The sequence below is a fragment of the Mus pahari genome, chromosome 2, assembly GCF_900095145.1.
Source record: "Mus pahari chromosome 2, PAHARI_EIJ_v1.1, whole genome shotgun sequence".
Taxonomy (NCBI): Eukaryota; Metazoa; Chordata; class Mammalia; order Rodentia; family Muridae; genus Mus; species Mus pahari.
Genome location: NC_034591.1, coordinates 122,971,991 through 122,987,785, shown reverse-complemented (window position 1 = coordinate 122,987,785; position 15,795 = coordinate 122,971,991). Strand labels below are relative to the sequence as shown.

At 41.8% G+C, this 15,795-nt stretch overlaps 1 protein-coding gene across 2 annotated transcripts in view; it reads left to right on the top strand.

The window, feature by feature from the left end:
* The window catches only part of Il5ra (interleukin 5 receptor subunit alpha), a 29,254-nt gene extending 18,382 nt beyond the window's left edge, over positions 1-10,872 (top strand). Inside the window, exons 8-10 of one of the 2 annotated variants that reach the window (XM_021191734.1) lie at positions 8,670-8,763; positions 9,754-9,838; positions 10,789-10,872. In XM_021191734.1, the coding sequence (XP_021047393.1) occupies positions 8,670-8,763; positions 9,754-9,838; positions 10,789-10,872 (263 nt within the window). Of the gene's footprint in view, positions 1-8,669; positions 8,764-9,753; positions 9,839-10,788 lie in introns of those variants that run through there. The other variant, XM_021191735.1, reaches the window with a different exon arrangement.
* The last annotated feature ends 4,923 nt before the right edge of the window (positions 10,873-15,795 follow it).

Below are 15,795 nucleotides of genomic sequence, written 5' to 3'. Positions count from 1 at the left end.
GAGGGAGAGGGAGAGGGAGAGGGAGAGGGAGAGGGAGAGGGAAAGGGAGAAGGAGATAGATCTTGCTTGCACTGTAGACTGCTGCAGAGAGGTTTCATTTTACTAGGTCTTGGCCTGCTCAGGCTCCATGTAGGCCAAGCACTGGAGATGTTTACATTGACCTCTGCAGGCAGTTTTTGTCTAAATGTTTCATGTTGTGCATGACACTCATTTTGTGTCTATGTGTGATACGCCAGTTCACGTGTGTGTGTGTGTGTGTGTGTGTGTGTGTGCCTGTTCATTAATAGTTTTTTTTTTTTTTCTGCCATTGAAACAAGCCAATTCAAGCTAAATTGAGAATATGAAGGCAGGCTTATTGGAGGCAGATCTGGGAAGGAAGATACACTTATCTCACAGGAGGAGCACAGGGAAATGGAGATGTAGACTGTGAGACAGAGGAGTTAAGTAGAGAAAGAGAGAGCACATGCATGCAGAAGGAAAGAAATGTAGAGACAGGGAGAAGAAGGGAGAGAGAAGGAAGTTGCCAAATGTCTGGATTATATAGAGAAGAGCCCCTGGGGGAGGGGAAGCCCAGTCCATAGTTGGAAAGTTCATGATAGAGGGTGGTGTGTGCCAGCCATGCCTTGTAAAGAGTAGGGACTGAGGGATGCTGGGAGAACCTGGAGATCAATTCCATTTGATATGTTAAATAGGCACCTCAGCCATCTGTCCAGGGTTTGAAACCCCTGATTCATAAGTGTATGGGTGTGGGCGGGCATGTGCCTCAGTCCACTGTGGAAGTCACAGGCCAGTCCTCGGATCTTGGCTCTCCCATTTGTCTTTGTGCAGTTGTACAAATCAGGCTAGCTCACCCTCAGACTTCTACAGATTCTCCTATCTCATCTGCCCATATTCCTGCAGGATTTTGCCAGGATTAAAAATGCCTGCACATCTGTGCCAGACTTCTATGTGGCTTCTGAACTCAGGTTTTCAGGCTTGTAGGAATAAGTCACCTTGATAGCCCAATGCAATGTTTATCTCAACTCCTATCATTGAGGTACAGGATTAACCATGACTTCTGACCCCCCTTCTTCCTTTATACCCAGAATATCTGGTATTTATGTCTCCTAACCTGAGCATTCAGACAGCACTACAATTGTGGGTTTTTTCCCTTGAGGATCTAGGGAAATTAACTCAATGCCTTTGTTCTGACACAATGTACTCATCTCCATCATAATTACCACAAACAGGGATTGATTGGCTGCTGTAGACTTGCACAGATGCTAAGCACTTTGCATGTATCACTCCTACCCACAGCTTCAAAGCAATACACAAAGTGATACTAATTCACTGCTCAAGGAAGGTCTCCTCAACACCAAGAGACAGAACTTGGCTTAATCCTCTCCCTTCTGTGTCTACTGGATAGCATCACCCTCTGCAGCCAGCCTGCAGTTACTTCAGCGGGTCCACAGGAAAAAAAATAACGGCTCCACAGTGGCTCACAGAGAAGAATTCTGGGTTTGTGGGAGCTCTGAAAGGCACTGGTTCTTTCTGAGAAGTCTGCAGAGGAGACAAAAACTGTACTGGCCTTATTCTGATTTAGCCAGTCTGAGCCTGATGGGGGTTATGAAAACCACCAGCATCCACTCAGCTTGCCAAGCCATTTACAGACTCAGGGCAGTCTCATGGCTTTGCCACACTATCCTTCACCTGAACCCAGTTTCACCAGGATACTGCAGCTTTGTGCATTTTTCAGTGGGTCCTGGGTTTTATGCCTCTACTTTTTGCTCTCTGCCCCCACCCCTTGCCTTCTTAAACCAGGAGGTCTCTCAGAGTCCACTTGAAAGCTGCCACAGAAAGCTCAATCCCAGAAGGCGACTTTTGACTTTTGCTTAAATTGGAAACCTTTCATGTGTGACACCACAGCTTCACCCTCTGACCAATGGAAAGTCATAGGAAGCTAGTTAAACCCTGTATCATAGACTACTGTATTGACACCATCTTAATTACTCAACCCTGTTGATGCCATTTAAACTTCTCCCATCACCTGCTGGTTTAAAAACACAGCAGGGCTGCTTTATTTGAGGGGCTCCATCAATTTGCTAATTAGTCCTTTTGCTTGAAACCTATTGTTGAATTGGAGTCAGATTCAAAATCAATACTGAAGCAGTGAAAGTACAAACTTGCATGGATTAAGGCTGCTTTGGCCTCCGAATCAAATCCACCTCCTTAGAGCTGCAGGTCCCAACTAATAGACGGCAGGATGCTAGAGCCAGAGAGACTGCAACGCCAAAGTATGAGTCATTTGATGGAGCTTCAGAGCAAGCAAAGGCAGTCAGAGCAAGGCTAGTGTAACATCACCTAGAGATTTCCTGACCTCTGTTGTCACCCTCCCGTCCCATGCAGTGCACACTTCCCACAGAATTTCCATGAGATTCTTTGTTTTACAGTTAACTAGCTGAGATGTCAAATGTGGAAACCAAAGTCTACAGAACCATATGACTGAGGTCTCTGAATACACTGTGTAAGTAAGGCCTGCAGAACACCCAGAAGTGACGTGGAGGAGCTGAGGGCTTTTCCATAGGTAGACTATGACACTTGCCCTCTCAAAAACACATCTGTATAATCAACTGAGAGTACCCAACCATTTCGTAAGAAACATCTGTGACTTCATGATTAATAGCATGTAAAAAAAAAAAAAGAAAATGCCCCTTAAGTCAGACAGATGATTCCAGTTGCCTAGAACTTTTTCTTTTCTTCTTTCTTCTTTCTATTTCTACATCCCAATCCCAGCCTCAGGATTGAATTTAGAGCCTTGCCCAGGAGATTAGAGAGGAAACCTCTGAGGTCATGCATCCCAGCTCGGAGGTCATGTGTCCTAGGACATCTGAAAACCTGGTTCAACTTTTAGCGTACTGAAATGCTAAATAATTTTGCTCTCTCTCTCTCTCTCTCTCTCTCTCTCTCTCTCTCTCTCTCTCTCTCTCTCTCTCTCTCTCTCTCATAAAACAACTAGTGAGCAGGTAAAGGTTCTTGCTGCCAAGCATGATCATGATGACCTGGTTCAATCTCTGAGACCCACATGGTGAAAGGAGAGAATCCAATCCTACATGTTGCCCCTTGGTGTGCACACATGTACCTTGTGTACCTTGTGTTGTCCCTTGATGCTCACACATGGACCACGTATTGTCTTTTGATCTATATACATGTACCTTGGTGCCTACAATCTTCAATCATAAAAGAAATAAATGCTGAAAAAATGTAGAGGTAAAATTTTAATAACTGAACCGATAATAATTTACAAGTCAATTTTTAGTCGACAGTATGCGAACGTGATTTCTCGCACTGAATTTGCCTGTCAGTGTATATTTCCTTTGAGGCAAGGCTCATAATGCTTGTGTTCTTGAACACGAGTTCTGCTCTTCCCATGGTAATATGGGAGGCTAGCCTGGAGAGGCTTGGGTAACTCCTTCCAAACGCTGGCTATGAATACACTTCCTATGCAGTAATTTCCACATCGTGAGAAGTTTATTAGTTGAAGGAACTAAAATCAGTTGCCTTGCCCTCCACGCTATTTGCTCCTTTACTGAGAATCTTCACTTATCTACCTAAGAGGTAAGGTGGCTAAGCCAGTTGAAAAGATTTTTTTGTAATCATGGTCAGAGGGTAACGGTACTGTTATCAGGACTCGGCATATCAGGCTAGTGGATATTGTACAATCTGAGCCACAAATGATTGAGTGTGTGACCATGATAACAGTTACAACACTTTCTGTTCTTTTTACAGGACCCAAAGTTTTGTTGTGTGTCTTTGTAAAATAGTTCTGAACAAATAGACGACATGGTTAATGATTTTCAATGCCTTTTTTAGGAGAAGAAAACAACTACAACAACAACAATATACTATGTAGTCCTGACTAGCCTGTAATTTGCTACGTGGATCAGTCTGGCCTCTGTCTTGCTTTTATCCTCCGGTCTCTGTTTCTCAAATGCTGGAGTGACAGGCACATCTCACTATTCCAGTGTGTGCAAATGCCTGCTTGTGACAGAGACAAAAACGTTAAAAAACAAAACAAACAAAAACAAAAACAAAACTTGAGGTTTTAAAGATTTTTTTTTTCTAAGTATGTGGGTGTGTCTGAGAATGTGTTCATGTACATGCCTGTGATGCCTTCAGAGGCCAGAAGGGCTCAGATCACTTAAAGGCAGGGCTGTAAGATGGCTCTATGCAGCCTCATACGGGTGCTGGGAAGCAAACTCCAGACCTCTGTGAGAGCAATATAAGCTTTTAATTGCTGAACCATCTCTCTAGCTCTAGCTCAGGATTTTACCAAAGTGCCTCAGTGCCACCTATAGCTTGCGAAAGTCAAGGACACTGGACATTTGTAGAGCAGCCAACCTCATATAGTCATGGTCAGTGTTTGGAAGGAGATTTTTTTTTTTTTTGAGTGGCCAGATACAGTATACACCTTTAATTACTTCCAGAGTGTGTAGCCTCTTCAGGCTCCCTCCCCATATGACCATGTGAAGAGAAGAACTTATGCTCAAGAACACAAGCATTGCGAGCTTCACCTCAAAGAAAACATAACTTGTCAAGTAAATTCAATGCACGAGATCACGTTCAAATACTGTTGAGTAAAGAGGAGGCTTCCGAAACATACATCTGACACAAAACAAGCTTTCTCCCCACCGCAGTAGAAGTAGACCCAGCCACAAAGGTGACGATGCTCAGGGCGTGGTTCTTGATAACAAAGCAACACCTAGAGTATACTAAGTAATTAAACGCCTAGAATAGGATGAATGAAGAGTGCCTGAGCTCCATAAAGAAATGCCAGAATATATGAAGTAAGGCCAGCGCACACAGCACACCCTCAGTTACAGTGGGAGGGGAATGGGCTGGGAACTCTACCTTAGATTGAGGGATGCAGTCATTGGCTTTGTTTCTTGTTGCCCTGAATGACAGTTGTGTGTTCCTCAATTGACTTCACTCCCTTTCTGTTTTAGTTTTTCTATATCTGCACAGGGAGCCCTGGGAGTAAATTAAGGGTGCATACTATGTCTGGCCCCTCAAAAATGTACATATAAAATATGTGCAGAGAAGAAGTTTTTAGTTAATCCTTGAGAGTGATGACTTTTATATTTTTGTACTGTATAACTTCCAATCTACTACAGGTAAAAATATACCACTTTTGTAAAATTAGTCTCGTGTAAAGGGCGTGTACGGAAGTGGCGGTGGCCAGGATAGAATAAATATTACCAGAAAAAAAAAAAAAAAAAGAATCAGGAGTGTGGTAGATTTGTAGGATCTGGTGTTATAACTCGGTCTGAGGTGAGGTTACCAAAATGTCCAGCTTCACTGCAAGCTGGGTCTGGAACGGAGGTCTCTAGACTAAGCAGGAGTGAGAAGCATAAAGCCTTACATTTATGACTGTACATAGGAATCAGGGATGCTGAGGGTGTGAGGAAGGAACGGGAGCTTTAAAATGTCTATGGAAGAAAATGTCTATGGAAATATCTAAGTGTTTCCAAGGGTTCCATTTGGGTATTGAAAAGACAGAGATTGAAATGAAGAAGCTGGTGAAAGGAGTAATTACTGACTGCTTTCGTTTCTTTTGCTGTTTTGAGACAGCTTCTCCCTTGTTATAGCCCTGGGGAAGGGGCGTCTCTAACCTACCCTCCTTCTCCCTTGTTATAGCCCTGGGGAGGGGGCGTCTCTAACCCACCCTCCTTCTCCCCTGTCCTTTCAGATTCTGAGATTACAGCTGTGCAGCCTCATACCTGGGTAACAGTAGGTTTGATGAAACATAGAACACAAATTTGGCTGTGAATATTCTCAGGTTTGCAAAATACACAAGTGAGTGTGGGCTGTGGGGATTTTATAGTCTAAACCTAGAGCTACATGTCAGGGCAGTGTCAGGAAAAGAAAAGACTTTGGGGTTTCATGGAATTAAAATCTGTAGGTCTAAAAACAAACTTGTCGATGCTCAAAGAACAGACTGTGATAAGAAATGGCCGAGGGTGCACTGAAAGGGAACCTGCTGCAATTATAAAGAAGGAAGTGCCATTGAAGAATGGGATCCTTTCAGCAAAGAGCCATGGCTTCCCTGAACTCAGCTGTGGGCAGTTTGAATTCAAAATAGAGAAGGCAATGATATGATAGGAATATATATATATATATATATATATATATATATATATATATATATATGAATAAGTCATAATGAGTCCTGTGATTTTTTTGAGCAATTAACATATAACATTTTTTAAAAGATTCATTTATTTTATTTATATGAGTACACTGCCACTCTCTTCAGATACACCAAAAGAGGACACCAGATCCCATTACAGATGGTTGGTTGTGAGCCACCATGTGGTTGCTGGGAATTGAACTCAGGACCTCTGGAAGAGCAGTCAGTGCTCTTAATTGCTGAGCCATCTTTCCAGCCCCAATTGGTAGAATGCTTGTTTGGGATGCACAAAGAAATGGATTTAATCCCCAGCAGGTCATAAAGGAGATGCAGTAGAACACTCAGGTCGTAGAGGCAGGAAGATCAGAATTTCAAGTTCATCCTCCCTAACATACTGAGTTTGAGGCTGGTCTAGGAGTACATGAGACCTTGCCTCAAAACTTACATTAAAGGAAAAGAAGAAATTTAAGGGAGAGAACAGAGGACATAAAGCTAGGACAGAAATCAGGAATCTTTTGGGGTGTTTTAGAAAGACATTTCCAGTGATATTATAAAAGGAATTTCTGAGGTATGAAAATACAGAAGCCTGAATAACTTTTTCCATTATTTATTAATTATTTTTATATCTTGATTGCTGCCCCTTCACATAATCCCTCCCCCTCCCTGTTCCCCTTCTCCTTTAAGAGGGTAGGGGCTCCCCTGGCTATCCCTCCACCATGGCAAATCAAGTCTCTGCAGGGTTAGGTGGATCCTCTTCCACTGCAGCCAGACAAGGCACCCCAGGTCGGGGACACAGAAGCCTGAATCTTTATTCAAGAATCCAGTCTGGGCAGTGAGAGAAGACAGTATTTGATGACATCTAGGGAAGATGGTTGAGCAGGGTCATAGTTTAGTCAAGATAAAGGATTCTGTGAATATTTGAAAGCAGAAAGGAAGAGATGAAGGAGGAGATTAAAGCTTTGGGAAAGTGGAGAAGAAACCTGACCAAGGACAGGGAAGAGATGAGGAGAGGCAAGAGCTGCCAGCATTAAATCCAGACCTCTCTCTCCTGTGATAACTGGACGCTTTGTAGGGCTTTGAATGACTTGAAGTGTTTTTTTTTTTTTTTTTTTTTTTNCATGCAGCCCTAAGGTCTATTAGAAAAGTAATTTCTTTCTCCTGTGATAACTGGACGCTTTGTAGGGCTTTGAATGACTTGAAGTGTTTTTTTTGTTGTTGTTTTTTTTTAAAGCCCTAGGATATACACAAGTGCTCAAAGATCCCCATTTACATGCATTTCATGTTGTATAGAAGAAATTGTAGCAAACTAAGGTTTGTTTGCTTTTCTTGCTTTTTATCCTGGAGTAACATGGCTTGAACTTGCCACAGTGCTTACTTAGTACAACTCTCCTCAAATCATGGCCTGAGTCATTATTTGCTTTCTGCAGATCTCCCCTGATGGACTACAAGCTGAAGGATGGGAGGTGTCAAATGCATTCTCTTAATCACCGAGTCACTGTAACTTGTGTACCTGACAAGGGTCTAACAGATACTTGCTAAATGGACAGATGGATAGATGGATGGGTGGGTGGACGGAAGGATGGATGAATGAATGAATGAATGAATCAACTCTCTCTCTCTAGGAAAGAGAACTCACTGTAACTCAGGAATTGATTTTGGTCTCTGAAAGTGAGTCCAGCAGTTAACACAAACGAACACTACTTCCACTAGCGCCATTTATTCAGAAACCTTTGATTTTTCAGATCTGCATTCCTGAAATTAAATAGACTAACAAGTACCTCCCTTGCCCTCCCATTCTACCTTGCTTTTCACAGTCTGATGTAGTCTTTAAAGGTCATAGAAGTCTCTCCAGTATAGAGATAGCCCATTAGAGAATAGGACACTTCCTGAGCTGACAATGACAGTTTGCTTGTTTGTTTGTGTGTTTGTTTACTTCCTGTTCTGTGAAATGGGAAATAAGGGAAAAGGGAGCGTTGAGGATAATTACAGCCATACAGTGTGTACTGTAGATTCTCGGACTTGCATCACTATGAATATTTTCTCATACTTCCTCCATAAGGTTCATTTCCAAGTAGGTAGAGGTCACTATAGAAATAGATTTCATTGTAGTCTAATGAGGTTGCGGAGTAGCCTTGAGCTTTTGTAGCTTTTTCACCTAACACCCTTCTAGGTAGGCATCTGAAGCTCTAAACACCAGCACCCAGGTGGCACAGGGTACAGGTGGGCTCCAAAACACTGGCTGATTGACTGAATTAATCAGCCTTAAATTAGTAATAACTGAAAAGCCCTTAGTGTCCTTTCCCCTTAGAACAATATTGTGAGATGGGCGTTAGCTCCTTTGGCAGAGGAGCCGTCCGAGGCTCAGAACTCAGCTGCTCATCCTTGACCAATATCACCCAGCAATTTCAATTCAAACCCAAGCCCTCTGATGCCCCATCCTTCTAATTGTATTTATCCTCCCTGACCTTTGACTTTGCTTTCTCTCTCCTCACCTTCAAACCAGGAAAGGAAAGGAAGCCCTTGGTAGAATGGCGTCTCTTCGTGCTCCCGACAGCCGCCTGCTTTGTCTTGTTAACTTTCTCAGTCATCTGCAGAGTGTAGGTATCCTTTCCATTCCAGGGCTGCATCTCCTTCCTGTGTAAGGGCTCCTGGTTACCAGGTGAGATTAACATCATGCTGTTTTAGGATGTCTTTACTGGCAGGGAAGAGAGGAGCCAAAAATCAAACTTGGCACACAGCAGCTACACAAGACACAGCACACTCCCCAGCCACCTCACGCTCCTCAAATCTGCTATTTTAATTTCTACATAGGTTTTGGGCACTGTGTTCTTTTCCTTCATGGTTCCCTTTTCATGCTTCTTTGCCTTTTGACATCTCCTATAAAAAGGCAGCGGTTAAACCAAGTTTTAAATCACTACCCTGCCTTCCCATATGGGCCTCTGTGGTCAGAGTCTGACCTCTCTGCCTTGGCTTTCAAGTTCCTGGTCCAGTGAGGTGACTATCCTTAGGTCAAATGCAAGTTCTCTAAAGACTTCATAGATCGCATATCTCATCTTCCAGCCTGCAAATGGCTACATCTGATCTCCCCCCACATCCTCCCCTCCCTTTCCATCCCTCACTAAGACTAAGTTCTGGTTTATCCTAAGATCTTAGGATGTAACCGCCACAGTAAATGGCATTACTCATTACCAAGTTATACTTAGATGCTGAGTGTGGGTGACAGGCAGCAGTTCAAAAGAAAGGGAAAGAAAAGAGGGAACGGTGAAATCATCACTGCTAAAGGAGGAAAGCTAGAATGAGCAGTGACTGAGGAGGCAAGAGAAAGATGGTACTGACCAGCTTCAGACGTCAGGTTTGCCAATGAGTGCCAATATGAATCAGTTCTGCCATCCTTGGACATCTCAGAAGACACATCGCAGCCTGGCTGCATCCCAAGGTCTTCAATGGTAAAGATGTTTAGAAATCCTGGCCGAGGGAGAATCTAAATTTATAACACAGCTACACATGGAACTAATTTACTCAGTGTTTGAGTAGAAATCTAGGCAAGTGGATTATTTACACTCATCCAGTTGCTTTCCTATTGTCAGGTGTCATCTATGGACCAGGTTGTTTCCACCGGTTCCTGCCCCGAAGAGTAATATCAAAGATCTCCCTGTGGTGACTGAATATGAGGTAATACTAAAAGATACAAAGAGGTGACATCCTAAGTACCCAGGGATGAGTATCAGGTTATCAAGATTCCTCTGTATGCCTATGTATACATGCGCCAGTTAATACCTGTATGTATGTATGAATGAACGTCTCTGTCTGTCTCACATTCACATGCATGTATGTGTGTGTATGTATATTTTTGTGTAAAATTAGCTATAGATATTATTGTCTCTACATCTACATTTTGGAAAAGTCTTATAAGGGCTCTTGTCATTTAAACCTGAATTTCTATTTCATATATATCATCTTGTAACTGATCTTTGTTAATTACTCTAAGAACGAGAATTTTTCCTGTTCCTCTTCTGTATATAGGAGGCACAGATGAGAACCTGACAAAACAATGTTATCAGGATTACTGTAGCTTTGTTGAAAAAAAATTGACACCTTGTAGGTGTCTTCCCCCACATTATGCCCACTATATAATATAAAGTATATGTGATTCAGAAATATTTTTGCTGTGTTTTTCAGATTATTTCCAATATTTTACAATTATTCCCTTTTTGTGCACTGGAATGGGTGTTGAAAATGTGCTGGATGAGTACATGATGTTATAAAGAAAAAAATCCACATACCTATACAAGGGCTAGGGCGATATATCTCAATGGCAAAAGACCCTCAACAACAATAATAATGTATTTCATAAAGATAAAGCTGTGTGTCCCTGTTACTTCATCACAATTGTAAAAGAAACTTTATTCTCCAAGAAGGACTGAGAAGATGGAATAGGGTATATTTAGGAGATAAGTTTATAGCTACAGTTTCTTCTTCCCACTTGACTTTTCCTAGTTTCTAAACAGACTACTGTTCTTTAAAAGTTACTTCAATCCAAATGTGAAAAAAAAGAAAAGAAAAGAAAGAAAAAGGAAAAAAAGATGAAATGTTCTCTAAAAGGAAGTTGCTTTGTTTTGCAGAAACCTTCGAATGAAAGTAAAATTGAAGTTGTACATTGTGTGGAAGAGGTTGGATTTGAAGTCATGGAAAATTCCACATTTTGATGGTACTGTGACATTCTGAAATGAACTCACACAGGACTCTGTGATAAGAGCAAGGACTGCTATTTCTTGGCAAGGAGGTATTTCAAATGAACACTCAGTTTGAATGCAAGTCACCAACCCATCCATACACGAGTCACCAATGTCCCATTTCATAAAGTGTGCATGCCTCACTCAAACCTTCTTGCTCACAGCATAGCACCAGATTCACCTGAGCATGGGCCCTTGGTTTCCTACCCAGAGCACCATGTTGAATGGTTATACCAGTGTGTCTTTGAAAGTTGCTTGACTTACCTTGAACTTTTTGCACAGGAGACAGTTTTTCAAGCTAATCTCACACGTTTACTTTGGGTTACATTGCCAGTGGTAGTAGTCAGCTACAGTGATAGGAGGAAAGGGTAGAACTCATTGAGAGTGAACCCAAATTCAAGACTGTCTTTCCTGAAGCAAGTGGGAGACACAATTTCATGGTTTTTTTTTTCTTTTCCCCTTTGAGTTCTAGAATACTTTTCTTTCTAGAACTGTGCCTGTGTCTTAAAGCAAAGGGTAACATTGAGGCTAAAACAAAGACTATGTCCCATATGTCTCTGTGTTCCATAGGCCTGTTCAAGGAAATGTCTAAGCCAAAGTAAGTTTAAAAACATTCACTAAGTCATCGTGGATGGGGTGAAAAAGATGGTTCAGATGATAAAGAAGCATGAGGGCCTGAGATTGACCAACCATCGTCAAGAAACAACAACAACAACAGCAGCAGCAATAACAAAACAGTGCAAACAGCACATTCCTATAATCCCAGAGTTGGGAGACAAAGACAAGAGGATCCATAGAAATTGTAGTTCAATGAGTTCATCCCATTAGGTTGTTTCTAGGTTCACTGAGAGAAATGGTCTTAAAAATTTAAGGTGGAGAGTGACTAGGCAGATCCTCTGATACTGACTTCTGCCCTATACATGTGTACACATGTACACACACAACACACACTAAAGACATCATTCCCTATTAAGAGCGAAGACAGAAGCTTGTTCAAGGATTAAATTCTTTAAGGCTTTTAGGTACTCTGGAAATGACCTGAGCAAGACATTGAAAATAATTCTGCTTTGGAGGTGATTGCTGGATCTAGAATGTACTTCCCAAAGAGATGTCTGATGAAAGAGCCTTCATGGCAACCTGTGGGTCAACTAGTGTTTAGTCAATTCTAATCTCTTAAATTAGGGTTCCTTATACATATTACAATTGTATAGAAATGTGTTCTCTAAATATCTTCATTAATGAAGCTGTATCTATAGGCCTTTTTGATGGGCTAAACATAGAAGCAAACACAATTATGCGTTGGGAAGAGGAATAAGTAGTGATAGAAGGGACCTAGTGGTGGTTATTTTACATAATCCTAAAGAGCTCAAGACAATGAAAGAAGAAACAGTACTCACAAGAGAGTGAGGCTATTCCAGTGCCTGGCAAACACAGAAGTGGATACTCACAGTCAGCTATTGGATGGAACACAGGGCACCCAATGGAGGAGCTAGAGAAAGTACCCAAGGTGTTGTAGGGGGCTGCTACCATGTAGGTACAACAACAATATGAACTAACCAGTACCCCCTGAGCTCGAGTCTCTAGCTGCATATGTACCTGAAGATGGCCTAATCGGTCATCAATGGGAGAAGAGGCCCTTGGTATTGTGAAGATCTTATGACCCAGTAGAGGGAAATGCCAAGGCCAGGAAGTGGGAGTGGGTGGGTTGGGGAGTGGGATGGAGAGAGGGTATAGGGGGCTTTGGGGATAACATTTGAAATGTAAATGAAGAAAATATCTAATAAAAAATGCCTTTAAAAAAAGAAAAGGTACTCAAAATCTACACCATAACTCACTTTTTGTGTACTTTATAGAGATGGTTTAGTCAGGTTTCATAATTTGGGTGAAGTGCACAGGGAGTACAAAGTATCCCTTCCATGGCTTTTATGCATTAACATAGAACCATCCACCAATCTGTGCTCAGAATGAAAAGGTAGAGCAGTCATGGACAATTGCTAATATTAGATCTTTTCTAAAGGGTAAGATCACCATACCTGCTGCAGAGGGATCTCACTTGGGTCCCTGATCTGCGTGGAACTGGGTCTCTGGTTGCAGGCGAGCAAGGATTTGGTGAATGACAAACAGACCAACATGAAAGAGCTTGTAAAATCTGGATGTATTCTCATAAAGTGAACACCAGTGTTATATAGTACAGAGAACAAAGGGGTAGGATGTCACAGTAGTCAAAGTACATTGAAGTTACTTGACACAAAACAGAGGAATGACTTCAAAGGGACTTACAGGAGCCAGGTAATGTTTACAGTTAAGATAAAGCAGTTCTGCCTAGGGTCAGCTAACGACAGGTAAGGATTTCACACCCTAGTCACAATTTGTGCTACTCCTTTGAGCCTTGTGAGAGCTAGCACCAGGGGGTTCTGCTCTAGCAGGCCTTCTCATGAATAATGCAATACCACAACCCCCCTATTTCCTAGGCCTTGGTAAATACTTGCATATGAAAGTAACTTGGGTGAAATGAAGATTCTAAAAGTATGCTTTGCTAAGCTTGCCTTGAGATTTCTAACTCTTATCCATTAAAATACTGTAAGAAAGCATGCAGGACTCTCCAAGATATTGCAGGGACAAATCTTGGGTATTTCTAGCTATGGAGATGCAAGGTTCCAGGAGGCTGAGTTTCTTTTGAAACTCATTTGCCTCAGGACTGCTGTCCAGGTTTTCAGACTTGTTGACGAGTCACTACTGGAGTAGGTGTGGCACATACCAGATTCCCTGTACTGTCTCTCTACTCTTTACAAGTCTGTACTGTGTCACTGTCATACACATTACTGCCTCCTCCCGTTAATGATACAGTAAATGTGGAAAAGAAAGGTCAATTGCTAGGAAAGGGTACATACAGTAAGAAAACTCAGAGGAGCTCAGTAACACAGAGGAGACTATCACATGAAGTTGGCTTTAGGGGTCAGTCCAGGAAGTTGAAGCTCATGGAAGTGTTGCTATAAGAGGCAAAGCATTTATTTGATCAACTAACTTGCCAAGAATCTATCAAAATGGTACTAAAGGCTCTCTATAATGAACACTGATCTGACCTAGCAGGTCTGGGGTAGAGTCAAGAATTTTCAAGATCAGCAATTTGAAAGTAAGGCTGGGTGTCTATATACCACACTTTGATAAATTATTAGGAACATCACAACTTGAAAGCTGCCTAACGAAAGATGGAAATAACCAACCCCAAGAATTCTGTGTCTCTTGTCTTGCAAAGAAAGCAAAGAAACACCATTTTGGAAACCTACCTCTACTTTGGACTTGGAGACTGGAGCAGAAGAGGAAGCAGGGAAGCTGCCCTCATACAAAGCCAGTTGTTGGTTTTATGTGTATAGTTCTCTCTTGAGAGATGTCTCCCTAGACCTAGAAGCCAGCATTCCTCTGGATGTCACAGATCTCCTGACCACATCCCTGGCCAATGCTATTATCTAATCAAGGTGCATGTATAAGAAGCAATACAAATAGTCCCTGTGGCCATGTCAACATGTTGCAGACTTATTCTTCCTGATTCTTGGGTTGGGACAATTATTCTTTGGGACTCCATATCCAACATTATTTCTTCTATGAAGGTTTCAAAATCAGTTTGTCAATTATGCCTCTGGGGACTCATTGTGAGCCTGTATACTAGAAGATGTAGCCAACAGTTTATCTGCTTCTCTGCTTGACCATATGCCCAAGGAACACTGGCCCTATGCATATGAGATGCATCTTTTTATTTGCAGGGTCTAGAACAATACCTAACCTTTAAGAATTACATATGGTTACAGGACTGGAGAGACAATCCAAAGGTTAAGAGCACTGATTGTTATTCTAGAGGATATGGGTTTGATTTCCAGCCACTTGGATGGTAGCTCACAACCATCTATAACTCAGGTCCCAGGGGATCCGATGCACTCTTATGTAGCTGGCATTTGCTACATTGTAGGTTCTTCTTTCTTCTACCCTTCTCTATCCCTTTTCTTCTACCTGTTTAATCCTCTAACACTAGATAAAAGGAAGAAAGGATAGAAAGAAAAGAAAAGAGATCCCTGAATAAAATCAGGGGTTAGAAAGGGGCAATGTTATCCTTAGACTCCTTCCTGCTGAGTAGGGTCACTGAGTTCCATGATGCAAGTTTGATCTTCACTGTCAGGATATGTAATTTCTTCTTGTTGGCATTTCTTCTTTGTGCATGACTACTTAACAAACTGTGACCAACAGCCCACTACCACCACCAATAATAACCATAACCATAACCACCACCACCACCACCACCACCACCACAACAACAACAACAAAAGCAACCAACCACCCACCCACCAACCCTCAAGGCCCTAGAATTTATATACCCTCAAGTCCTCAAAATTCCAAATGTCACACAATTGCAAAAACTATCTGCAGCTGACAAATCCTGTCTCCTCTCCCCACTCCTAATCCCCAACCAGAGAACAGAGAACGAGGCAAATCATAGTCAGCTGCTGAAGCCTTGTATGCCCCACACCCGGGATTAAAAAAAACAAACAAACAAACAAAAACAAAACAACCCAAAACAACCTTATATTTGTGTGTGTGTTTAAGAAATCAAAATTTTAATTTTTTGAGACAGTATCTCTCACTGAACCTACGCTCTTATGGCTTCTGAGGGACTAGCATGGAAGTGGCACACAGACATTCATTGCAAAACACTCATATGCATAACATTTAAGAAATTATATATGGTTTATGAACCAGCTAATGTTCTCTTAGCCCATGCACATCACTTTGCAAATAGTTAAAATTCAACTGTATTCAGCAGAGATTATCAAGGCCAGCAGAGATTATCAAGTCCTTCAATAGCACAGAAAGAAAGACAGTCTCCAATAGGAATGTAATTGAAAG